General features: G+C 42.1%; 3 protein-coding genes across 7 annotated transcripts in view; all 3 read left to right on the forward strand.

Annotated features, from left to right (window-relative positions):
- The first annotated feature begins 765 nt into the window (after positions 1 to 765).
- On the forward strand, positions 766 to 6,886 carry wbp11 (WW domain binding protein 11). The gene is made up of 12 exons (XM_085156364.1): positions 766 to 927; positions 1,480 to 1,566; positions 1,712 to 1,743; positions 1,848 to 1,941; positions 2,202 to 2,398; positions 2,687 to 2,820; positions 2,930 to 3,084; positions 3,181 to 3,417; positions 4,685 to 4,810; positions 4,916 to 5,197; positions 5,348 to 5,533; positions 5,627 to 6,886. Exons 2-12 carry the CDS (start codon positions 1,503 to 1,505, stop codon positions 6,307 to 6,309), a joined length of 2,190 nt encoding a protein of 729 aa, XP_085012490.1. The 5' UTR covers positions 766 to 927; positions 1,480 to 1,502; the 3' UTR covers positions 6,310 to 6,886.
- A 60-nt stretch (positions 6,887 to 6,946) lies between these two features.
- ddx47 (DEAD (Asp-Glu-Ala-Asp) box polypeptide 47) lies at positions 6,947 to 12,971 on the forward strand. The gene is made up of 12 exons (XM_085156365.1): positions 6,947 to 7,183; positions 7,401 to 7,494; positions 8,293 to 8,481; positions 8,562 to 8,633; positions 8,780 to 8,898; positions 9,298 to 9,369; positions 9,522 to 9,638; positions 9,746 to 9,892; positions 10,478 to 10,615; positions 10,709 to 10,779; positions 10,971 to 11,100; positions 12,612 to 12,971. The coding sequence occupies exons 1-12, from the start codon at positions 7,058 to 7,060 to the stop codon at positions 12,777 to 12,779; spliced, it is 1,443 nt and encodes a 480-aa protein (XP_085012491.1). The 5' UTR covers positions 6,947 to 7,057; the 3' UTR covers positions 12,780 to 12,971.
- A 393-nt stretch (positions 12,972 to 13,364) lies between these two features.
- The window catches only part of LOC146520564 (myosin-10), a 61,150-nt gene continuing 48,704 nt past the window's right edge, over positions 13,365 to 25,810 (forward strand). For 4 of the 5 annotated variants that reach the window (XM_085156359.1, XM_085156362.1, XM_085156361.1 and 1 more), the window contains exons 1-3: positions 13,365 to 13,735; positions 15,771 to 16,148; positions 23,017 to 23,173. In XM_085156359.1, coding sequence (XP_085012485.1) covers positions 15,804 to 16,148; positions 23,017 to 23,173 — 502 coding nt within the window. In that variant the 5' untranslated portion in view covers positions 13,365 to 13,735; positions 15,771 to 15,803. Of the gene's footprint in view, positions 13,736 to 13,755; positions 14,028 to 15,770; positions 16,149 to 23,016; positions 23,174 to 25,810 lie in introns of those variants that run through there. The other variant, XM_085156360.1, reaches the window with a different exon arrangement.

The raw sequence follows: 25,810 nt of genomic DNA on the forward strand, positions 1-25,810 counted from the left end.
TTTGCCAAAAAATAATTGATGGTAACAGATGTAAATGACTTGCTGTCATATAATCTGTCAAACGTTTCTCTCATGAATGAGATCAATTCATTTTGATCCAAAAAGAAACTTCCTTTCATCAGATGTGACTTTTATTCAGCTTTCATTTATTCAGGTAAAAAGTATCACTGACATTAAAAATGTCGTTTTCAAACGAGGTCTGGCCTGGAGGACTGCAGAAGTTACAAAAAAATCACAGTCCTTTAAAAAACTGTGATGTTTTTCAAGTGGCCGAAAAGGACTGGATGGATCTATATAATGTAGGTACAATAAAGTAGATTCATAGAGCTGCTTTAAAATTTGATATAACATATAACCCATTTTTAAACTCTGTTTACTGCAACCTATTTAACAATATAAGCAACTATATAAAAACATAAAAAGAGATCTAGACATAAAAAACACGCAAACAGTGATTGGCATACGATCACTTTTTGGCACATCAGTGCAGTGAGGTTGTAATTGCTGCTTGTAACCATCAGGGGGCAGTATCGCTAGAGTGCAGTCTTGGAACCTGTAACGAGAATCACCCTTCATTATCATTAGAGTTACATTGCGCCACACAATATGAATATAATAAAGTCCTAGTATATGTGCAAATGCTATGAAGTGTTTTAAATAATACGTTTTAAATAATACCGTTCGTCCAGTTAGTTTTATTTTTCTTTAACTGCTCGCTTGTTTTGATGACGTCAAAATCGCCTTTCCGCTTTCATTCGCGGCAGTAAACATGGCGGACAGTTAGCGAAGCCACGGTGTGATATTCAATCCTGGGGGGTTTGGATTTCTCTTTCAGGACGTACGCAAAACGTGTTGCATTGCTTTTTGCACACGGAGGTGTGCGTGTGTGTAGGGCGTTGTGCCCTGTGAGTTTTTACTGAACAAAAGGTACAGTGAATTTTTCCCTCCTGTGTCGCTTTCGTTGCTAACGCGGGCCTAGCTATAAGTGCAAGCTAACGTTAGCCGCTAACCTGCCAGGCAAATGCTTTTGACCGGCATGATTTAACATATATGTATGTATGTGTTACAAAAGTTTGATTGGCTCTGTGGTGTTTATCAGCTCATTCAATAGTTTAATTGTGCAAAAGCGTAACACATAGATGTTGGGGGAGCTTAGATAGTTTGACTCGTGCGTTGATTGTCAACTTTCTTATCTTCTTTGCTAATAATAGCTAACAGTAAAATTCTTTAAGGCGTGTTTTGCAGATAGTTTGGTTAAATTGCCTTGATATCGAAATTAGAATTAACAAAAAGGAGGCTGCAATTTGTCAAAAATGAATTCAAACATTGTTTAAAGTCTCAGTGATTCATAAATATGAGCTAAAAGTGTTGTTTTAGGTTGTGACAAAATCCGACTTATTCTTGAACGTACCACAAAATAACAACGTAAGATTTGCTTTACAATTTACTTCTCTTCTGTTTTGCTGTATTACATGGCAGCGTGAAGGAGACCCACCGTCACAATGGGGCGACGTTCAACCTCCTCCACCAAGAGTGGGAAGTTTATGAATCCCACCGACCAGGCCAGTAAGTGCTGATAACAAACTGGCGCTAATTCAATCATGAATTGATCTGCTGGATATTGCTCAGTTGCTGATTAGATATAAAAATGATCATTTCTTTCTCTCTCTCTCTCTCTCCCCCCCCCCCCCCCCCCCCCCCCCTTCTACAGGAAAGGAGGCCAGAAAAAGGGAGTTAAAAAAGGTTAGAACCATTCACTTCAAAAAAAGATAATTCTAAATATGCAATACAGGATAATAATACTGTGATAATATGTCGGTAACATCGTTTTCATTTGGAAATATTAGAACAAGAAGCAGAGGATGATGGTGAGAGCAGCAGTCCTGAAGATGAAGGATCCCAGACAGATCATCAGAGACATGGAGAAGCTGGATGAGATGGGTGAGATGACAGGGCAGAGTTTATGCAATTTAGATGTTAGAGATATATTTAGTTGTAACTATTTAGTTGTATGTTTGCCACATGTAGAGGACCTGAGCTTGTGGAACACATGTATCAGTAGATTTGTGCTATATATAATTAGTGTGTCTATTTAAGTATTTCAGGCCTTTAGGTAACAGCAGAAAATCACAGTCAAAATCTGAATTCTACAATTAATTTGCTGCTTTTCTAATGAAAATAATTACTTTGTTTCTGAATAGAGTTCAACCCAGTTCAGCAGCCATTGCTGAATGAGAAGGTGTTGCGGGACAAGAGGAAGAAGTTGCGTGAGACATTTGAGCGCATTGTTCGTCTGTACGAAAGAGAGAATCCTGAAACCTACAAAGAGCTACGCAAACTTGAACTGGACTATGAGACTAAAAGAGGGCAGCTGTCTCTTTATTTTGACTCAGTCAAGGTGTGTTGGAAACTACATGACAGTTTTGGGGGGCGGGGTTCCTCAGTTTATAATAATTCTTGCATGAATTGATGCAGGAATGAGAGGTATATTGTATGCACATTTTCCTACAGGCTTGTGTGCGCCTTGTTGGGCTGCAAAAAAATCTTAAAAGTCAGGATTATGAATATTTTGGGGGAGACACCAAAACCCATTACTAGTCTTTTATTTGTCTTGAGCTTGATTGATTCAGATGTGTGCTCCATTACCTTATTTATCCTTTGTTGTGTGACGTTTCCTCTTTTTCAGAATGCAGAGTTGGTGGAGGTTGACAGTATCCCTCTACCAGACATGCCTCATGCCCCATCCAGTATCCACATCCAGGACATCCCACTACCAGGGGCTCAGCCTCCCTCCATATTGAAGAAGAGCTCCACTTTTGGGTAAGACTCATTCTATGAGTAGTAAAAGTTTCAGCAGTTAAACTCCGTATGGGACATTTTAGAATTTTAATGGGCAGTTGAGTTAATTCTGTTTTTATGCATGTCTTAGTAAAGGACCATTGTCCTCCGGACCAGCATTGGCAACAGTGCCAGGTGTCCCACGCTTACCTCCAGGGAAGAAGCCCCCTGGGCCTCCACCTGGCCCCCCACCTCCTCAGGTCCTGGCACTGTATGGACCTGCTCGACGCGGTTACGGCACAGATGCAGGGTGAGATACAGCCAGTTTCCCTCTGATAATCAAATGATTTTTTTCCACCTATAATTTAACATTTCTTCTTGTTACACTATTTCTGCTTTGAACAGAGCCTTCCATTCCTGGATTTGAAAAGGACTCTGCAATGGATTTGGGGAGAGATCGGGACAGCGGGAGTGAGAGCGACAGAGATCAGGACGATATTGATGATGACAGCGACTCTGAAGACATCAGTGAAGAAGAGAGAGATGAAGGGGGAGATGGCGAACAGAGAATGCGCTTGGACAGGCAGGACGATGAGAGAGAACGAGAAGAAGATAGAGACAGAAGTGAAAGACATGGTGGTGAGTGTTTCTGACTAGGGGTGGGTTTTTATAATCGATTTATCGATTAAAATCGATTCTGGCTTGGATAATGTAAAATCGATTCATTAAAATCCTGAATCGATTTTTTAATATAAATTTATTTTGCCCGAAATGCCAGAATCTCTGGTGAAATCTCACAAAATTTCAACAATCACTAAACAGCTAAAACAGTAAATGAGAGCAGGTACACGGATTCTGCACAAAGACTTAAACACACAGCGCGACCCGCGGATCAGAATCAGTTAGATGTCGCCTTTCTCACAGTCGGGGCTGAAAGCCGACAGCTCGCTGATTCTGATCTATCGGCGGGTCCACGCTTTGTGTTCACGCCCTTTATGCGCTGATTCTAAAGCTGTTAGTTTGATGTCTCTCCAAACAATATTGACCGAACCAGCAGCAAAAGAAGATCCAAACTACACTTCACATAAACATTGTCATGTATTCACTCTTACTTTTACTGTTTTGCTTTGACCACGATGCACAGCTCTCTCTCTCTGCCTCTCTCTCTCTGTACTTCAACAACAGTTTCCCGTCTAAAAATCTGTTTTCTTCATTATTCGCTTGCTTGTTACGCACAAGTTTACCGTTGTTTACAGCGCTGTCGCCGACGTTTTTTTCTCTTCTTCGTTTTATATACTTCCGAAAAGAAAACCTAATTTCTGCCGTTCAATACTGAACAAATGTAAACTTTTTAAAATTATGCAAAATGCAAAACGCTTAGCCGTGTCTCTAATAAAACCGCTGTAACTTCAGAGGTAATGTTCATGTGTTGATTAATGGTTTTCTTTCGTTTTTGATGTACTGCAGAATATTTTTATAAAATCCCAGGCCAGGAAAATCACCTTCATGTTTTTCTGTGTTTTATCTTCAGCTACTTTGACACAAAGGCATCTGCTGTGACGCTCACACCTTTGATAAAGTCTTGCGTGTGTCAGCTTCCTTTTTATAGATACAAAAATATGTAAATGCACTGATCTGAATTATAATATTTCTGACTGTCAAAATTTCCCAGATTCAAATCGAATTGAATCAAATTAAATCGAATCGTGGATCGAATCGATTCGGGACCTTGTGAATCGGAATTGAATCGATTCTAGAAATCAGTGACGATACCCAGCCCTATTTCTGACTGCTTCAACACATTTAAGCCTCAACTCACGTCTTTGTTGCCTTTATTTATCTCTTGATCTTATAACTGTTTGTATTCTGTTGTATTCCTGAATTTGTTATTATTTGACTACTGTAGGTCGTAGCGTACGTTTTGCAGATATGCCTGCAGAGGCACCCCGTGAAGGAAAAAGGAAGAAGAAGAGGGTTGTGAAGAAGACCAAGGCCATTACACCTCTGCAAGCCATGATGTTAAGGATGGCAGGTACTGTCAATGCTAAGCACTTACTAAGCTAGTGCTCCTCACAGTTTCTTTTCTTTGTATGATGATAGGCTATGCCATTTTTATTTGTTCATTTTTTGTCTTCAGGTCAGTCAGTTCCTGAAGAGGAGGAAGAAGAAGAGGTGGAGGAAGAATACACAGATGAATCAGACAGCTCTGACATCGAGGACAGAGGCCCTCCAGGGGACAACCAGTCTCATCTCATGGCCAATCAGCGACTGCCCCCTCCAGCTGGGACCACGGGACAGCAAGGGCCTCCACACATGCAAGGGCCACCGATGACAGGACCTCCACCACTTGGTCCACCTCCGGCACCACCAATGAGGCCTCCTGGTCCACCATCTGGCCCACCTCCTGGCCCCCCACCAGGTTCGCATTCTGATTAGCTAAGAGATTGATTGCTTCAATTCTGAAGTGATACTAGAATAATTTCCCGTGCCTGTTCTGTGGGGGTCTTCTACTTCTCTAAGTGTGAATGCTCTGCATCGTTTTTTCAAAGAGATCTTCTGTTATCTTCAGGTGCTCCTCCATTCTTGAGGCCTCCTGGCATGCCTGCAGGAATGAGGGCTCCAATGCCTCGGCTTCTGCCTCCTGGGCCTCCACCAGGTCGACCACCTGGTCCTCCACCAGGCCCCCCTCCTGGCCTTCCACCAGGCCCTCCACCACGTGGTCCACCTCCCAGATTACCACCCCCAGCACCACCAGGTAGGCACATGTGTGTGGAGGCAATCTAAAGATATAAAATAGTGAGAACTTCTGTTGAATGCATTTCTCATTTATGTTTTTTTCTCCTTGTAGGTATCCCCCCTCCTCCCCCAAGAGCTGGGGGGCCTCCGCGTCCTCTTGCACCACCTCTGTCTCTCTTCCCTCCACCTCTCAATTCCAATGTGCTGAGTGCTCCTCCAAACATTGTTCAGCGGCAAAAAGGCTCGGGATCCAGCCAGGACGGTTTACAGACCAACCTACAACCCCCTGCCATGCCCATGCGACCTGGTGTCATGCAGATGCCCCCTCCGCCTGGGACAGCTGCTGCCTCCACAGGCAGCAATCCGGGCAGCAATCCCCCCAGCCATCACCACCCTCCCACCATCGAAAAACGCGCAAACATCACCTCTGTTGCAGCTGCAGGAGGCAACCTGGCAGCAGGTGCCGGTGCAGGCGGGGCTACCATCTCTGCCAAACCTCAAATTATCAATCCCAAGGCAGAGGTGACCCGCTTTGTGCCCACAGCGCTGAGGGTGCGTAGGGACAAGGTTGGAACAATGCCAGGAGCAGCACCTGGGCCCATGGAGAAAGCAGGGGGTTCTGTTGGAGGAAGGAGGGGAGATGATGGTGTGGGAGGAGGCCAGTGGCAGAAACAGCACACCACAACAGCTCCTATGGCCAATCCATCACAGATGGGTGCTGTGTCTCAGCCCAACATGAAGACTAAAGACCAGGTGTATGAAGCCTTTATGAGGGAGATGGAGGGACTCCTCTAAGACTCAGGAGCGTACTGCCGATAATGATGATCAGTGTGGCAAGCTGAACAACAGCAGTGTGTTTGTTTTGTGTTTTCTGTGCAGAGTTATAGAGGTAGCCGTCTTCAAGCTTTCAGCTAGAATCAGTTTGTCTGTCACCTACCAGCGAAGGGCCACTACACCCTCAGCTTTGTTCTCTACAGGCTCATATTCATTTGATCTGGGTTAGATTTTTGTTGCATCAACAAGAATGTGCATTTCAAAAAGAATAAGAAATCTGTTTATTTTACTGGGTAACTTGCATAGTCAATTCAAGAGAAGAACACTATGCTCTGCACAGAAGTGCTTTTTCACATCCAGCATATTGTTTTGTTTTTTTGTTTTGTTTTTTTAACTCTGAAATTGTGTTTTTCCTCCAACCACCTGTTTGCAACTTGACCTTAGAAGCAATCTTGTGTTACTTTTTTCTGTTTTTTTTTTTATTGCAGATCTCCTAACATCAAAATAAAGTTATAGAATGTTTTCCAACCACTGACAACAGTAAAAGTGTAAAACTGTTTGATCTTCAGCCAAATAAAAACTCAAAAAACTGGTTTAATCTTGTTTCAGTGTGAATCAATCCGCGACAGAAATTCCCATGTCGTATTTTTAGCCAATCACTGGCGTTTTTGGTCGTAAACACAAACTTCCATCATCCACTGCGGCTTAAACTCGAACTCGTTTCCGCATCTGCGCAGTGCGGAACTGACGACACGTTGGGGCGAAAAGCATGGCGGACGAGGAGAGCGTGAAGCCAAACACAAACGAAACACTCGAAGGTTCGAGCAGCGATGAAGGAAGCGATCACGGTGATGGCGGAGAAAACGACGAGACGGTGAAGAGCTTCAAGGATCTGGTAGGTTTGCTTCAGCGAGCGAAGGAAAAGAAACATTTCAGGCACATTAACACGGAGAGACCACTGCTGTTCGAGTTAGCTACAACTCCGCTGTGTTACGTAAACCTCATTTTATCCTTTTAAATATGTATGGGTTATGTCTGTGAGACATATACGGCGCTAGTACACAATTACGATCGTATTACAAAGATTTCTACCTGTTGTCTGCTTCCGACAGGGTGTTACTGAGGTTCTCTGCGAGGCTTGTGATCAGCTGGGATGGAAGAGCCCCACGAAGATCCAGATAGAAGCTATACCGGTAGCTCTGCAAGGTGAGAAATCACGCTTACCTCTTTCTGTCAGTTTTACTCAAGTAACAGTACATGATCACACGGAACAGAACCATACGCACATTTTTGGACATCGGGAAAAATAAAACCCTTCTGGAATAAAATTATTTTTTAATGTAATTCCAACGATTGTTTCAGATCCTCTACTTGGATCATCTTAGAGGGCATTTGCGTCCATGCTGTTTAAGTCCCCTAAGGTTTTAAACAATGAGCTGTAGACAATGGGTGGTTGTTGTTGAGGAGATCCTTGTGATGGAAAAACTCACATACAGACAGAAAAAGAAAGAAGAAAACTTTCTACAAGACTGGGACCAATGTTTATTTTACAAAGTGAAGAAAGGACATGAGTAAATTGAATTATTAAAAGAGGCAGTTTTACTCCGACACTACCAGCTCGGGAATGTTCAAATATTCATGAACTTGTTTTTGTGTATGTTTGTGTGGTGGCTATGCCATTGTACTAGACCATCAAAAAAACAAGTTGAAGTAACAATGACACCTGTTAATCAGAGATGATGGGCTAAATGGATGGACCAGGGATTTGGAATCTGAAATCTCAGCGAAGGATTGGAAATCAGTTTGTGCTCAAATTCATATCGTGATTACACACCTCATACCTGTACGTGTAACATGTGAAACTTCTCCATATTTCTCTGTGAATCATTATGATTAAACATAGACTGAAGCTAAAGGAGCAGCGCTTCAGTCTGAATCTCAGGACTTGTTTAAATCTCTAAAGGTTAAAGTGCGTAACATTTCTTGTCTCCTCGTGACCTGCAGGGAAGGATGTTATTGGCCTGGCGGAGACTGGTTCAGGAAAGACCGGTGCCTTCGCTCTGCCTATCCTCCAGTCGCTGCTGGCCTCCCCCCAGAGGCTTCACACACTTGTTCTCACCCCCACCAGAGAGTTGGCATTTCAGATCTCTGAGCAGTTTGAGGCCCTGGGCTCCAGTATCGGCGTTAAGTGCGGTACGTGTCCTTGAAAGGTGAGGCAGCTTGCAGTGGTGCGAGAGGCTCTGTGCTCTAAATCCGTCTCTCTTCCGTTGCAGCCGTGATAGTCGGTGGAATCGACATGATGTCCCAGTCCCTGGTGTTAGCGAAAAAGCCACACATCGTTATTGGTAAGACTTTACCTTTAAGAACGTTGCATATTTTTCACACTTCACACGTCTGCTTATGTTCACCCACTGTTGTAATGTTTGTATCCTTTATAAACTGATTTTGATGATCCACTTTTAAGTAAAAAAATCGTTTTGTTTTTTTCCAGCCACGCCCGGTCGTTTGATCGATCACCTTGAGAACACAAAGGGCTTCTCTCTACGAGCGCTGAAGTTCCTGGTCATGGATGAAGCAGACAGAATCCTCAACATGGACTTCGAAACTGAGGTCAGTAGCTTCCTATTGCTAGACGACTCACTGTAGCACCTCAGCCACATCCTCCTCAGTATGCTGTTAAATGGCAGGCTCAAAGGTTATTGATGAAAGCATTTTAAAGTGAATGTGACAACCTTTGTGGCAGTTTAAATCCAAAAAGTGAAATTTACCTAAACTTCGCATTACTAGCTGTAAGCTGGTAAAATTACAAAAGATTACAAATAGCCGATAGGCTGAGCTTTATATTAAAAACCTGCTGGCTACGGGCTCCACACCTCCAACACGTCAGGCTAGATTTGCGCTTGTGACAAGAAGGTTTTCGAGAATTTAACTTGTACAAATTTCAAGAAGCATGTAGCCTATGTAGACTGTCACTTTTCTAACTATTATTATTTTTATTTTTTTTACCAGGTGGATAAAATCTTGAAGGTGATCCCAAGAGAAAGACGCACTTTCTTGTTCTCGGCTACCATGACCAAAAAGGTATCTTTGTGTTCTTCTCTCTTTGTCGACTCTAGATGACGGAGAATGTTAGTCGCGTTTCTTTTAGCCGTCCTTGTCCTGCACATTATGGGGGACAGTAATAAGCACCTGCCAGAGTAGCCTTTGCCTGACCTTCTGTCATATGTTTACAGGTCCAGAAACTAGAGAGAGCAGCTTTGAAAGATCCTGTGAAGTGCGCGGTGTCTACGAAATACTCCACAGTAGACAAACTGCAGCAGTACTACATCTTTATACCATCTAAGTACAAGGTAGGGTGCACACGTGTACATGTGTTGACCATGTGCTGACAGTTGTGTTTGTGACCTGCTGAAGCTGTTTTATATTCAGTAAGTGTAGCTCTTGGTTTTGCCAACAGGACTGCTACCTGGTTTCCATCCTGAACGAGCTGGCCGGGAACTCCTTTATTATTTTCTGCAGCACGTGTAACACAGCCCAGCGGGTGGCGCTGTTGTTAAGGAACCTCGGCATCACTGCTATCCCTCTACATGGGCAGATGAGTCAGGTAAAGCTTCAGAGACTCGGTTGAGTATAAGGATTTAACCTGAGATGTTAGCATTCATTGTAGTGTCTGCTGCTCTGTCCTATGCATGCTATAAAACCCTGTAAACAGTTTGGTTTATGATCACACTTTCAACGCATGCTAAGGTCATGCTTAATTAACTTTACGTGCAAGTTAGTGTACTTTTTGTACCATTTGGAAACATCTGGAAGTCATTGTCATGGTCTGCAGTTTACCATAAACAGTCTACAATCAAATCTACATTCAAATCAGGCTGCAGTTCACTTAAACGTTTGAGTAGAGCTCTTTGCACCATCTAAGATGCTGTTTTTGTAGACCAAGAAAACATTCTTTCACTCATGAATGAAAGTGAATGTTGACCAGCTTTGGTCCCGTTTGGCTGGATGTCAGCCCTCTTTTGGGTTTTGTGGCATTACAGCAAATGTGACCTAATGTATGATATGAGTTGTGTGTAAATATTCACACAGACCTTTATCAAATGGAGCTTTTAAGGAAGTGAAAGTTTTCCCTTTTTCTTTCTGGTGGATATTGTGACGTGATCTGGATCTTCCTTCCTTCGCCGTGCAGAATAAACGACTTGGAGCTCTGAACAAGTTCAAGTCCAAGTCTCGGTCGGTGCTGCTGGCGACTGACGTGGCATCCAGAGGACTGGATATTCCTCATGTCGACTGCGTCATCAACTATGACATTCCCACTCACTCTAAGGTACCGAGGCGCTGATAATCATGTTGCTGGTGCGTTTGATGATTTATTTCACTTCACCGATGAACTGATCTGTGGATGTGTTTGATCCCACAGGACTATATTCACAGGGTTGGCCGAACAGCCAGAGCAGGACGATCTGGAAAATCTATCACTTTCGTCACTCAGTAAGAAGGGCCTTTTTATTGTCACCAGTCATTCCATATAGAATAACATCTCTGCTTTGTTTCCACATATTGCCATTTTTATACCATTTTGACATCATTTTCTGAATGGTTGAGTAAGTTGTGCAATACTGTGGTTTGGAGAGGAAGGTCACTGCGGCAAGTAAATGTGTCTGGTGTCCATATAACCATAGGTATGATGTGGAGCTTTTCCAGCGAATTGAAAGCTTGATTGGGAAGAAACTTCCAGCCTTTCCAACCCAAGAGGAGGAAGTGATGATGCTGGTGGAGAGGGTGAGCGAGGCCCAGAGATTTGCCAAAATAGTAAGTCATCCTGTCTTTATTGTGTCTTTTCTCTGTATTTGCAAGATATAGCCTAAAATTTGAAGAAGAAAAAAACATGCTGTGTGCAGAAATGATTGGGGAAAACAATGGTGCATAAACCCGTCTGAGCCTGCCTGGCCAACGCATAAGTATTTAGTAGTATGTTTCTACATGAGGTGATTTGAGCTTTGTGACACAGTGTGTTATCCTCCTGAAATCAGCCATCAGAAGATGGATACAGCGTGGTCATAAACAGATGGACATGGTCAGACAGGCTGTGGTGTATGAACAGTAAACAGTTGGTGCTAAGGATCCCAAAGTGTGCTGGAAAAATATCCCCAAAACCATTACTGACTGGTACCAGGAAATTTTGCCATATTACTCATGTTCTAGCTAGCTTGCATTGGCTGCCCATAAAGTACCGTATTCAATTTAAAATATTACTCCTTACATTCAAAACTATAAATAAATTAGCGCCAAGTTATCTTAGTGAACTTCTCAAATCACATACTCCTGCTAGAACACTCAGATCTGCCACTCAACTACTTCTGACCCAACCCAGATCTCGGCTGAAGTCCCGGGGTGACCGTGTGTTTGCTCCGGCTGCCCCGGTACTGTGGAATACCCTTCCTCTCGACCTCCGCACATCTGATTCCATTGCACTGTTCAAATCACGACTAAAAACCCACTTATTCAATCTTGCCTTTCCCTCTAGTTAATATTTCTTTTATGATTTTATATCGTGCACTTTTATGCTCATTTAAATTCTTGTTTGCTCTGTACCTGTTGCTTTCCTATGTATCAGTGACAGCTACCTGCTTGCATACTTAGTACTTGCTTTGGTCCTATTTCTACTATCCTCCTCCTATTCTCTATCTTACTTGTTAAGCACCTTGGCATACCCTTGGTTTTTAAGTGTGCTTTATAAATAAAGTTTTTTATTATTATTATTATTATTATTACACCACCAGCAACCTGAGCTGTTGATAAAAGGCAGGATGGATCCATGCTTTGATGTCGTTTATGCCAACTGTTACCCTCCTATCCAATTGTGGCAGCAGAAATCAACACTCATCACACAAGGCAACATTTTTCCAATCTTCTGTTGTCCTTCTGTTTTCATCTGCTTTGAAATTTGAAGCAGATGACCAGAGAACTGACCTCACTGGATATTTGCATTAACGGGCAGGTGTAGGTGGTAAAGTTGTTGGGGAGTGTAATGATTTAAATGTAACCATATATTTAAAAGAGCAATGACTGCAAGCATAAACTAAAAGTTACAAACAAATGTTTGAAACTTTAAACCAACTCAGTCTCTCTCCAGCCAATGATTGATGGAACTCCTGAAATCATTTAATTTCTTCAAAAATACATATTTAGAAATGTTAGATTTTTTTTGGGGATTTTTTTTTAAAATTAAACTTCTTCTCTCTTGACCTAAAATGCCTGTATATAGAATATAGTCAGCTATTAGTGTACATGAACATTAAGAAAACGTTTGTGTTCCCCAGGAAATGAAGGAGCAAGGCGACAAAAGGAAAAGGCCAAAAAGAGGGGACGGAGACGATGATGACACGGAACAGGCGACCGGCGTGAGGAAGAAGGTTAAAGGAGGAGGAGGAGGAGGAGGAGGAGGAGGGAAGAAGCGTGGCGGAGGAGCCTGGAGGGGCGGACGCTGAAGAGCCCCAACATTAACAGACTGTACAGAACTATGACATACAACGCCTTTACCGTCTTTTGAAACCTCCATTGTTATGACACCATGTTTTCCACTGCTTCGTTAGTAAAGTGACTATTTAATTACAGAAAACACATGTTTTTCTCGCCCCTGGTGACATGTTTCCATTTGTAATAAAACTCATGAAGTCGCACGATTGTGTGAGCTGGTGTTGCTGCTGATGTTGCTTTCAGACACAAGAGGGAGCTGTTTCAGTCAAAAGCCACATTATGTTTTATTAAGAAGTACTTAACCCTTCTTGTTTTCTAGCTTTTTTTGTTTAGAAAACGTGAGGTATTGGACAACAATAACAATGCGTGGCAAATTGAGGAGTTTTTATAATGCATGCAAGCAGCAGTTGCAATAGTTATTATGTTTTGGTTTTTTTATGCTTGTCAGTGGTTTGCAGCAAATTGGGGGTTGGTTTGTTCCAGCCAATAGTGGAGAAGGGCAGAGAAAGACCGCAAAGTGAGAGCCCAATCGCTTCTAGGCTGCATGTAGTGGGTGTGCAGTGCCTAGATATTTGTGGGATAGAGCTTAAGAGGTATCCACCGCAGCATAATGCCCGACAGTGTATTCATTATTGCTGCCTTCATTAATGCCATTGAGGGGATTCTGACAGGCGTGAAGGCACGCACATAAAAATTTATTAGCGGCTGAATCCTGACCAGAGTGCGACAGTGTGGCGTATTGATCTGCTCGATCACTTTCTAGTGCGCACAGTCCACCGTAGGCGGGAGCAGCGGTGGTCAAGCCTGCTCTCTTTAGGAGGGGCCCCAGTGTGGAGGCAGCACTGTGCACTGTGGTGCATACCGAAGCCCAGATACATGCCTGCATTTCACTTGTGGCTTGCAGCTGTATAGTTGCGTTCAGGGTCGAATCAGGGGGAGCTTTGTGAACAGGTTCTGACTGCTGCAGGTAAGTTTGCTCGCGCCAGCCGCGAGGGCGAAGAACGATGGAGCGCGTGGTGATTATTACGGCGGCAGTGAGTGAGCAGCCTCCGGGATAGGGGATGGAGGTCGCTCTGGAAACTTACTTTGGCTGTAGTCTTTATTTGAGTAGCGGGGTTCAAAATCCACCGCTCGGCGTCATAAGCGCTCTGGTTGACCTCGAGGACTCTTTCTCTCTCTTTTTCTCTCACCATAGAAACGTGTTAATTGGTAACACCTAAACTCTTAATACGTAACAGAAAAAGTGCAGACTGACTGTGGTTAGCTAGCTTTATGACTCTACTTTCCTTTGGCTCATGACAATAATTTCCTCCGACAGTAACCTTATTTTTGTTTATCCTAATGGTTGTTCTCCAGACAATAACTTTTAGCTGCTGTTACTCGTTCTTTTAAATTAACCGTGTCGTGACTTATTCCCGTTACCCACTTATGTAGCTAGCTCCGTCAGTTGCGCAGGTTTATTACGCAGTTATTATCCTAATATTTGGAAGGGCGACTTCAGCTGCATGTTTCAGGCGTTTATAGTGTCCAGAGCTACTTGGATAGGTTTTAAAATTCGGGTTATTTTGTATACAGCGAGCTCCCTGGAGAACGAGAGCGACTTATTGTATGTGCCACTCACAGTACGTCGTCCATCTGTCCCGTTTGGTTTTCTGGCAGAGCGGTGTAGTCTGCGCAGTACGCGCATTATTGTTGTGCAGTGCCAGGCTGCCAAACCTACACTGAAGTGTGACTCGCAACTTTTATTTGATTGTCTGACATATGAGTTCCCTTCTTCACTGTATTACTTTGTTATACCAGCTATGAATCAAGAGACATACTTACATTCATGCATATCTATGTGATGTATAATGATCAGTGAATTATACTAAATTCATAAGTATTAGTGTCACTGGACGTTTCTGCCATTATTGGATCTATAGTGATGACTACAAGTGGGAATCACCAGACACTAAGTTCATAATGCGATGTTATTTCAACAGAACTAGTTTGCCATCTGCTGAGAATTGCAGTAGTATATATCACATTATTTCAACTGCAAATCATGCCCTCAAAGTTGAACTTGTTATCTCACTTCAGTTATTTATTTATTTATCCACTAAAACCTACCATATGACAGATTCAGTCTGCAATCAGTCTGCTATTGAATGGGGTGAAGTTGGCATCTACATGCAGTCCTTTTCTGATAATACACCAGTTAATTGTAATATATCTTCAAAAATCACTGTTGCTGTCTACATAGACAGAAATTCAAATTTAACAGAAATGTATATTTAACTGTTGCACTAAGCAGTGTTCCTGTTTTATAGGAATATAACTAGAATAGAACCAGCTGGCAGCCAGTTGTGTGGAGTACCTTTGAGTTGTGCTCGCTGACAATGACTCATTCAGACTGATGGCAGCATGTTGGCAGTCCGTCTGTATTTATAAATTAGCTAGTTATCTGCAAGCCTCCATCACTCACTCTGAGAGTGACTACAGTCAGTGCAGCTGTTTGCAGAAAGGTTACTTCCTATGAAGTGACCAGTGCAATCCCATTGTGATCAAAGTGGTGGTCAGCATGCAACTGTCTCAAGCTCTGGGTAACCATTTAGTCACCACAAGTTGCACAATGTGAAAAAAATCAATACAGTCACCAGGCAGCCACTACTGTAGATGTAAGGAGGTTGCTGTTCTACTTTTAATTGTGTGACTGAGCCATTAGCTTGCTCTGAATTAGGGTGTAGCTTTGTCAAGCTAAGTGTCGGATGTTTGTTTTGATTTGTTATGTTTTTTTTGGTAGAGTTGAGTATTTTAATGTATTTAATAAAATATATTTGGTGTCACTATATTGATATGATATTGCCACACAAAATATTGTGATAATTGTTATATCAGCCCGCCCCCACCCCCCCCCCCACCCCCCCACACACACACACTCATGTTGATCACATAGGGTGAGATGTAGAATTTGACTAAATTTCACGTTTTGCTACTTATCGCTGCACCCCCTTTTCTTCCAGGTGGCCATATTGTGGTGATCATTCCCAGTTAAAATGTCTCATCGGAGTGGGCAAGAGGACCCAGAGCGCTACCTGTTTGTGGACCGGGCTGTGGTTTACAACCCAGCCACACAGGCTGACTGGACGGCCAAGAAGCTAGTGTGGGTCCCCTCCGAGCGCCATGGCTTTGAGGCGGCGGGTATCCGAGAAGAGCGTGGCGAGGAAGTGCTAGTGGAGTTGGCAGAGAATGGTAAAAAGGTGGTGATCAACAAGGATGACATCCAGAAGATGAACCCACCCAAGTTTAGCAAGGTGGAAGACATGGCTGAACTCACCTGCCTGAATGAGGCGTCTGTGCTACACAACCTGAAGGACCGCTACTACTCTGGACTCATATATGTGAGTGACTTAGACCTGGAGCTTTCAAAAGGTTCTTGTTTTTTCTAACAGTTTACTGTAAACTCAACACACTGGTGGATGGTTGACCTCAAAATTATTTCTCTGGCTGTTCTGCTCGTTGCAGGCAGTTGTTTCGTTTTTAGTCACCTATCCTACAGTCTTGGTTAAAAGTGAGATCTGATATTTATCCATCTTTGTTTAGGGAAAAAAGCAGCTCATCTGAGTGACTCATGACCACACAAACACACTCACATATTTGCACACAGAATGACTGACAGAGCTCTGTGGTCTTAAATACCACAACTTCCCTCTCACCTTGGCTAAAGACAGACCTTTGCCATAAACCTTGCTGGTGTCACCCTAACCCCCACATTCCTTTATTTTAGCTGTTTCTCAGATCACAAAACAACCCTATCAGTTCAGTTTTTCTCATCCACATGGCCATTTTTTAAATATATTACACATATATTACACCAGTCAGGAAAATCTCTGGTGTCTGTATATCTAAATGTTTTGTAGTAGTGAATTTTTACACAGAGTCTGGAGTGGTCTCTATCACTGCATCGCTTCTGTCCCCATAATCCAGTTTCACCACAGATGAAGCAGCTCTGTGATGCGATCTTGACCCATTTAGTGACATGTTTGCCAGGAATAGAATGTGGGTTAGTTTTTACCTGAGAGACTGTGGTTCGGGCGCTGCTGGGTGACTCGTTGCACTTATAAATGAGCCTTTCATCCAACAAGACGTGATAAAGTGAATGCAGCAACGCATTGCAATCGTCAAATGCTTAAAAGTATTATTATAATTTGCCGCTACCAAAATGGAAGAAAGCATTTCAGCAATTTCCCATATGGCTTGAATTTCCATGTCATTCCACCAGCTCCCTCTTCAGTTTCTTCCTAATACCATGGTGTCATGGTTTCTGTTTTTTTCTGGGTTCAGAATTGGCTTTGGTGCTTGTTAATTGTCCCCTTGCCTAAGAGAAATTGAAAACATATGTCTGACTGTGTTGGTTTTCTAAAAGGAAGAGAATTTTCTCCTGTTTAGCTCACTGTTAGAAAAAGAAGCCCCCTGTGCTTGAAACTTCTTTCCAGTGTGTTTGACTTACCCCCCAGAGCTCTGATATATCTACTGCAGACATAATATAATGCCTACCCCAAGGCTGTGCTTTGAATTGAGATAATTGGAAAGACCTCTGTATCTGAGTCATAATATGATTCTGCAAGTCTTTTACAAGTTGAGGTCTGTACTAACTGTTTTTCTAAACCTGTGAAATATTTTCATAGGTTTGCCTTTAGGACACAATTACTGTTTTCAGTAACCTAATATTAAAGGGACTCTGTAGTTTGGTCTACCTGTACTTAGAAGACCTATGTTGATAATCCCCAATATCACAATCCACATTCTAGCAGACAATGCAGGTTGTTGTGTATGTTTATACAGTACATGACTTACTGTACCATGTCTTTATGTATCAGGTACTTAACTAGGGGTGCAACGATACACAAAATTCATGGTTCGGTTCGGTTCAATACTTTGGTGTCACGGTTCGATATTTTTTTCGATACAAAAAAAATGTTCATGCCTTTTTAATTTGTCATTTATTAAAATGATAAATATATATTTTAGCTCAAAAGTACAGTTTTGAAATCACTCATCTTTGGAAAAGAGAGTTCATACAGAGAAATGGCTCTTTCCAAAATAAAAGCTATACTATACGCTTCTTCTGGGCTATATTCTCAGCAGCATATTAAACATGTCAGGTCCCCATAAGGAGAATCATGTGCTGTCTAAATGACTTGGGTGAAGTTTGTAGCATGCGTGCTTGTTGTTTTTGTCTGCTTCCACTTGTCTTTGCACTAGGATGATGTCGGAGTAAATGTGCAGTCATATTCGTTGTGTTCCCACTAGTGCTGTCAGCGTTAATCCCGTTGAAATGACGTTAACGCCACAACACGGCAAATCTCCGTTAACGAGCTACCGCGGATTGCCCTGTGCTTGGGGCTGTACGGCCAACACGTTAACGAGCAAACTGCGCTAACACACTAGTTCCCACCAATGTAATTGAGCATTGCGTGGCACATCCAACATACTGTTTTACTTTTGTCCATGACGCGCTTACCTTCAGGGTCATACTTCACATGAAAACCAAAATAGTTCCAAACGCCAGATCTGAATGAGGGTGGGGGAGGTTCAATTTGCCATGTTGCAACGAGAGCTTAACTTCTGTCTTGCTAGCTTGCCCTGCGCTCAGTGAATCTGCGTTCGACTACTCCGCCTAGCCTGCACTGTCGAGCGCAGATCCACTGAGCGCTCAACACAGACAGCATCGTCCGAAGAAAAGTTGCTAAAATAAATTAAAAATTTTGTATTATTCGATACATATGCGTACCGAACCGAAAGCACTGTATCGAACAGTTCAATATCGATACGAGTATCGTTGCACCCCTATTAGAAACTGTATTGCTTTGAGAGAATGTCTCAAACTGGTGTCCCTTGTGATGTTATATTATTTCATTTTCCATTGTGTAAGCTTTGAAAATTCAAGTTAAGTGGAGTAGACTGAGCTCCTGCTGAGCTAGATGAGTCAGTAGGTCAGTAATGCACATTCTGTATGTTAAGGTTACTGTGAAGAAAACAAATCTTATATATTGTTGCCGAAACATGCAGAAAAGTCAACTGTGGGCGTCCAGTAATTTTCCAGTGTGTATCTTTACTGTTAATTACAATCACACATCTGTTACTGGTCAGTAAAACCCTGGTTTCTGTGTGATTTTTCTATCCTTTACAGCCTCTTTTGTATGGCCCTTTGTAGAGCTGACGGCTTGTTTCGTGTAAAGTCAGGCCGCCTGTCAAGCTGGCTCACTAAATTTGGCACCTTTCTATCTGTACGGTGGTGAGTCACAGGCTAGCCACCATGCTACTCACTAGCTGGGCTACAAGCAAGCCTTTGTGTTGTTAGATAAGCCTCAGCTGTCAGAAAGCCTCAGCATTCTTCCACGGCAAAAAGACCATCCGTCTGTCTGTCCCCTGCCGCCTACTTCAGCTCTTCTGCTGCTCACTGTCTGTCCTATCTTCATCAACTCAGTTCCTTTTCCCACACTCACTCTGCCTCTCCGCTCTGATGTACTTGTCCTGGAGAATAATGACATAGATTTTCTTTCTTTGTTTTATGGCATGCATTGGTTTTCTATAAGTATCAGCTGATATTCACTCTGTTGACCGATCTTGGGTTAAAAGGCTTATCTTCATGTATCGCAGTTTTGCACTAAAAATGTGTATGAAAACTCTTACTTTAAACATCAGTATTGGCCCACAATCCTTTTCTTTCTTATTGATTTCAAATATTTGCATAGTTCCTACACTATGGCCCTGCTCAGAATGATTGTAATGCTGGATCTGCCTGCAGGTCTAGAGCAGGCGCAACCTAGGAAAGAGAAGAAAACCTGCATGGCCAGGCTCATCATTATAACTTTGTAGAGAAAATGTTTTAATATGATTAGATTAAAGTCATCGGTTGACTTCTATTTCTGGAGGAACTTAGGTTGTTTATCATGTAACCTGTTGCTGTGCTATGATTGTTCTTTATTTTGCCTCTTAGATTTCTACAGAAATAAAATGTGTGGTGGATGTAATGCCATAGATTCAGCTTTTTTGATAGCATATAGTACGTTTTATATAATGGGCTCCACTGCCTTAAAGTTTATACATTTGATTGTTCAGGTGCTGCTGTTAAATTGATTGGATACCACACATACCAGTGTTTTACTTCAAAAGCCAAGTCTGAAGTATTTATTAGCTTTGTTATGAAATCAGTGAAGCAGAGCCCCCGTTGGGGAACTGGTCAAAGTCTACTGTAGTCAGATTCAGATTAGTGGCGCCGAGCAAGCCTCTGCACTCAGAGTTCCCTTAAAGGCTTTTGGAGTGGTGAAAGTCCCGTCAACGTAGGCCTGCTGTCTGACTGATCAGAGATGGCAGATGGGGTCGGCTGTTGTGTCTGCTGTTGGCTATGTGTTGCTCAGCTGTTACTAGGCCACGGCATCCCCTCCCCTGGATCTGATTTCACAGTGGAAATATCACCTTCTCTTTCCTGGACTGGGCCAGGCATGGCTTCTTGGCAGGCGGTGTTAAGTTAGCTGTGTCCTCTGCTAGTTGGCAATAGCAGTTGTTAATGGTCTTCGTATTGGATTTATCCTGCAGGATATTTCACAATAAGAATATCCTTATTTTATTTTTCTCATATTTGCATATGTTTGAGGAATTTTAACCACTTAATATTCTGCCATCATATTTTTTTTCACTGTGACAAACCATTATGAATAAGAGAGGAGCTGAAAATAGTGTTTTATGACAAAAGACATTTTACTTGACCCTCCAAATGGACAAGAAATCTATAGATAAGGGCGGGTCTCTAATGACCTTGTTGATGTTACCAGGTTAAAGAAGTTATATATATATATAGTGATACTTTTAGAGATACATGTTTTAAACCTTCTCAAGGGATTGCTGACTCAACATTGAGTGCCCTGTGCAGTTTTAACCAAATAAAACATGAACATAGAATGTGATACAGCAAACTTCAAGTCCAGGTATCTCTCTGCAGCCACACCAGCTGCTTTAGCACTAAATGCTGCAGAACTAAACCATGGAAACAGAACAGACTCTCCATTTATAGCGGCTCCAGTTTTCAGATACGGGGGAATTAAATTTTCATTAGTCCTCGAAAAGGAGAGTGGAGAGTTAGAGTTTCAGCAGCTCTCTCCCCCTCATGTAGGGAGCAATTTACAGAAAGGATGAGAGCATGGTTAGGTGCTTTTTTACGCCTCTGCTTCTCCATTGGATTGGACCACAGGGAGCTCTGTCAGCTGGATCATTGCTCTGCTCTTCATCCTCGTCTGCCTCTCTCTACTTCATCGCCTTCTTTCTTCTGTATCAGCAGCACAGCATCAGTTGCTCAGTGCTGACTTAGGCCCCTGACTGAGCTGTTACGTAACAGCTACAGTACGCTGTGTGCTCTCCGGGTCCTTTGTGATCGTCTGCTGAGTCACTCAGGTAGAAGTCCCAGTGCTGTACTCAGCCTTAGGTGCAGCGTTAATAATGAAGCAGGTGTCATGATGTGTGATGCTTTGATACAAAAAGATCCCAGAAGGAGATTGCTTTTCCAAATATTGTAGCTTTGTTTACTAGTTGTACTATATTAATGGCTGAGGAAGCGATAGAATAAATAGCTTTTTAAATATTTACGGCTCTTCAAAACAAAGGCTCTTATTATGGACAACAGTTCATGGAGCATTTGCCTTTTAAATTTATTTATTTCTGAACTGCATTTGTCATGTTGACAGTCAAAAGAGGAACCTGATCGTCAAAATTATTAAAGTTTCATAGATCAGATTTCTATTTCCGGGCTTTTGTTTTTCTCCTCTGCTCGAGAGGTTTTAGTGATTGGTTTGTTGCCTTTTTTTTTTTTTGCAGGATTACTCAAAAGGCAACTGCTTGAAAATTAACCAGAAGTGAAGTTGGGCCCAAAATAGAAGTTATTAACTTTTGGAATTGATCCAGATTGAATCTGGATCGTCAACACTTAAGAGAGGGCACAATTGGGCATTTTGTGTAATATGTTTCACAAAACCACATCAAGTTGAAATAAAAATAAAATGAGGATTGTTCTGATGTTCTCAAGAAAATAGAGCTGACTCATCCAGACCCTGATATCCTTCTGGAACCCATGAGCTTAGTTCAGGCATGGTCTCAAGTGAATTTTTATCATTGGTGGAGATATGCACCTCTGGAAATATGTTCATGTTTTTGTAAGTAGTGTTAAGTAACACTGCACAAACATATCTGTAACTCAAAGTAGCTAGCAGAGAGGTGCCTGACTCTGGTGCCCAGGGTGTTTAGCCATCTCGGCCTCACAGATTTATAATATCCATCTATCTTTTGTTCAACATCTGGCTCTAATTTTTTTAGTTATATATGAGGTATTAACTCACTGAAAGAGGCATAACTCAATGTATGCGTTATTATTACTTTCTTAAGGTTCAGTCACTATAGCTGTACTTTATATTCTGTAAATACAATGGAGATTTGTGTGGGCTCCTGGAATAAGCCTAGCATGTCATTGTGAAGGTCATACTACCGTGAAGCAGCCTTTTCTCTGTGTCATCCATAGGGGATATGTGAAGCCCCTATAGCATCTGCAGAATGAGTGAGAGCCACTGCCCCACCAGGGCCCTTCACGCCGTCTGCCTTGCTCTCTGGTTGAGTCAGATTCAGCCTACAGCATAGCTCAGAAGCCTTCATACCGCACACACTCTCTAGGGAGAGATTGTCAAGCTAATGGCATAGCCAAATGCAACACCGCAAGTCAGAAAGTAGGCTAAACATTTGCAGTGCACACTGTTTGCTCTAACACGAGTCTTTATAATATTCCATAAACTCATTATTCATATTAATGCGGTGCTGTTTTGGATCAAAAAGGCTCTCTGGGTATGGCACACAGACAAGTGTCTGCTCAGTGTTTCATTTATCAGCATTCCCTCAGATCTGCTCTGCTCTGCGTCTATCACTGTCTTGCATGCCAGCTATGATGATGTAAGCTACCAAAAAGTGGGTAATGACAAGTCTTCCTGCACTGATAAAATGCAGGCTAGATGATTTATAAAACCAGAAATGTACATGCTCCTTTCAATCTAAAAGACCTTAATGTTTTACACATCCTGTTTGTATCCACGTATGGTTCCATTGAGGCTTTATGTGATCATTGTGAGCAAACTTGAGAAACATTCACAACAGTCCTAATCATATGTTCTTTTAGTTCTTAGAGAACTCTTTGATATTAACCTCCATGTTTCATATCTTTAAATACAGACATACTCTGGGCTTTTCTGCGTGGTCATCAACCCCTACAAGAACCTGCCCATCTATTCAGAGAACATCATTGAGATGTACAGAGGGAAGAAGAGGCATGAGATGCCTCCGCACATTTATGCCATCTCTGAATCAGCATACCGCTGCATGCTTCAAGGTATGTTACACATCTGCTCTTTGGAAATGGACCTCTACCTCATATCTATAAAGTACTTTGCTATGATTACTTGACAACTACAGTATGTAAAATAAGTGATAAACACATTTAAAGGTAACTTAACTTATTAGCAAACAGGTATAATGGAAGCTGAAGAATTTTGGTGTTTATCTCACTTGCGGGCAGGATTGGGTTTGTCTGCATAGTGTTGGAGATTAGTGTGTGAATATAGTTGTGTAATGTATGTGGAAGGTCACAAGGTCAGAGAGGTGTCTGTTATCACTGAAGGGGTCAAGTAGCAGATTAACTATGTGGCAGGTTTTCCAGGTGTACGGCTGGGGTCACTCAGTTAATTGGTAATTGTAGGGTAATGCAAGGCTGTTCAACACCATCTTTATCCTTTAAACACCAGGCAAAGAGTTTTACATCAAAGCTTTAAGTTGCATCGTTTATTCTTAGCTTGTTCTCACAAATACTGGCCTGAGGTCTGCTAATGTAATGTTTTTGGATCTCTACATAATTATTTCTCCAAACCATGAACTGATTTGCCTTTTAAATCACTGCAGTATTTTTTCCAAGCTGAAATGAAGACAGTTTACAGAAGTTTACTTTATAATGGTGGCATTTTTAGGAGAGCCTTAGACTGGATGTCTCAGATTAGGAGGGGGACATAAAATGGCATTTTCAGCCCCATGGTAACTGAGAGCCATAGCATTTCAACTTTCTAACTCAAGGCTTGGTAGTGCCAAAAGCCAAGGCTTGTTCCTCTGTCTCACTCTTATGGTGAACCATCGTACCATCTGCAATACCGCAGAACCACATGCAGGTTTGAAAGGAAACAATGTGGTGCTTCAGCTTCCTCTGAAATCACAGAACCACTGAGCCATAATCAAACACAGGGCACCAAGCAAAAATAGCACAAGCTCCTGTATATGTTTGATATATGATGTAATGTAGTCCCAAAGAGTTGAGCTAAAAATCTCATCACTGGGGATGTTTTATAATTTAGGTAGAAATTTCAGTATTGACATCATAGTACAGTGGTATCTTTTAGTATACAGCCCATAAGCACATTCAAGTCTGCACTATGTCTTTAAAAGTTAGATTTGTGCAGCCAAAATGTCTTACTTTGGATTTTCAGATACTACTGATTTAGTTTTTTATAGAGATCTGAGATCCTTTCCTTTTTGTTCAGTTTGAAAAACACGATTGTTTTGGAAATTTAAGCCAGGTCAGCTAAAAGGTTTAGTATATCATTGCTTTGTTTCAACAGAAAGAGACAGTAGTCTCTTTCTGTAGTCAGTAGTCTCTTTCTGTGTTTCAGATGAGCGTAATGTGCTGTGAGTTGCGAGAGTGAAGCCTCTAAGCTCCTAATAATGTGTGTGGCGAGAGGCTCGCCTAGTAGACCTGATGCCCTGTAACAAAGGAATTTATAGCAAAAGTAAAGGAGATACAGAAAGGCAGGGCAGACACCGAAGGAGGCAAAGTGAGAAAGCAGGTTTTAAAAACATCAGTCTTCAGGTTGTCATTAACTTGACCTGCAGCACAGATTGGTTTTCATCTTGCAAATACACTGCATAGTTGGTTCATGTCTTGAGCTACAGCTGTTGCATACTTGAACTTACGGTGTAGCTGGAGCTCATCAAAATCCACCCGGCCTGCTAAAGGATAGACAGCAGGAAAAGGTTAATAGAGCATGCATTATTGGAAAAGAGTTGCACAACTTGTTTTGATGGTCTTTTATTGAAGCCCACACTAGTCTCCTTTTTGTAATTCTAAAAATGTCATCATGTGAGCATGATTACAATATAAAGACCCACAAGACACAAGGCCATGACCCAGTTTGAATACCAACTAATTGTTTTTGAATTTCTGATGTAGAAGGACTGTTGTGATAAGCAGAACCTTTATTAGAGTTTATCAGTGTTTAGACAGCTTTAGCCTGTCTGCTCTGAGCCATCGCGGTCACTGGAACAACAGTGTTCATGTCTCCCTGTTGTTTCTCTTGAGTCTTCTTTCACATCTGAGGGTTTTGATTCTTTAAATAGCGTGTTTATTTGTACCTGTTTCATCTTTATGCGACAGTAAGAGGCCTTTCCCACTAGTACCTGCTCATGTTAACTTGGCAAGGCTCGACTCAGTTTTTAGGGTTTTTCATTAGGTGGTAATACCTAGTAGCTGGTACTTTTTTGGAGTACCTATTCGGCCAGGGCTCCAAGTGATCTGAGCTGATGTGGCTTCACTCAATGAGTCATGAGAGCGTCACCTCCACAAAATCAAATTAAAATTCAAAACCTGGCAACGAGGGAAATGGCTACACAAAAAACAACGCTGTGGTCCCTGAGTTTGACCTATATCCATAGACAAAGCAGAAGGCATACCATCACCATACTATGGCATTCGTGTCACATGCAAATGACATCACGGGACTTTCGGCAGCATTGCTATAAAAACACCACACGTGTTAGGTGGTGCTGGATTGTAATGGAAAACGTCCGAAGTCAAGTAGGTATGAGTGAAAAAGGGCTATAACTGTCTGGTGGACCTGCTGCAGCTGTAAAGCTTCAGGGTTTGTCTGTCTGACTGATGTGCTGAAGGCTTCCTGTCATGACCTTAGGCTGTTCTCTGGTCTCTGGT

The sequence above is a fragment of the Neolamprologus multifasciatus genome, chromosome 4, assembly GCF_963576455.1.
Source record: "Neolamprologus multifasciatus chromosome 4, fNeoMul1.2, whole genome shotgun sequence".
NCBI classification, from domain to species: domain Eukaryota; kingdom Metazoa; phylum Chordata; class Actinopteri; order Cichliformes; family Cichlidae; genus Neolamprologus; species Neolamprologus multifasciatus.

What these genes read in the sequence shown, in the direction of transcription:
- ddx47 (XM_085156365.1), top strand. Translation starts at nt 7,058, where the DNA reads ATGGCGGACGAGGAGAGCGTGAAGCCAAACACAAACGAAACACTCGAA. An exon ending in CAGTATCGGCGTTAAGTGCG is followed by an intron (nt 8,482 to 8,561) that starts GTACGTGTCCTT and finishes CTTCCGTTGCAG; the next exon opens with CCGTGATAGTCGGTGGAATC. An exon ending in TACATGGGCAGATGAGTCAG is followed by an intron (nt 9,893 to 10,477) that starts GTAAAGCTTCAG and finishes TTCGCCGTGCAG; the next exon opens with AATAAACGACTTGGAGCTCT.
- wbp11 (XM_085156364.1), top strand. Translation starts at nt 1,503, where the DNA reads ATGGGGCGACGTTCAACCTCCTCCACCAAGAGTGGGAAGTTTATGAAT. An exon ending in GAATCCCACCGACCAGGCCA is followed by an intron (nt 1,567 to 1,711) that starts GTAAGTGCTGAT and finishes CCCCTTCTACAG; the next exon opens with GAAAGGAGGCCAGAAAAAGG. An exon ending in GAAAAAGGGAGTTAAAAAAG is followed by an intron (nt 1,744 to 1,847) that starts GTTAGAACCATT and finishes TGGAAATATTAG; the next exon opens with AACAAGAAGCAGAGGATGAT.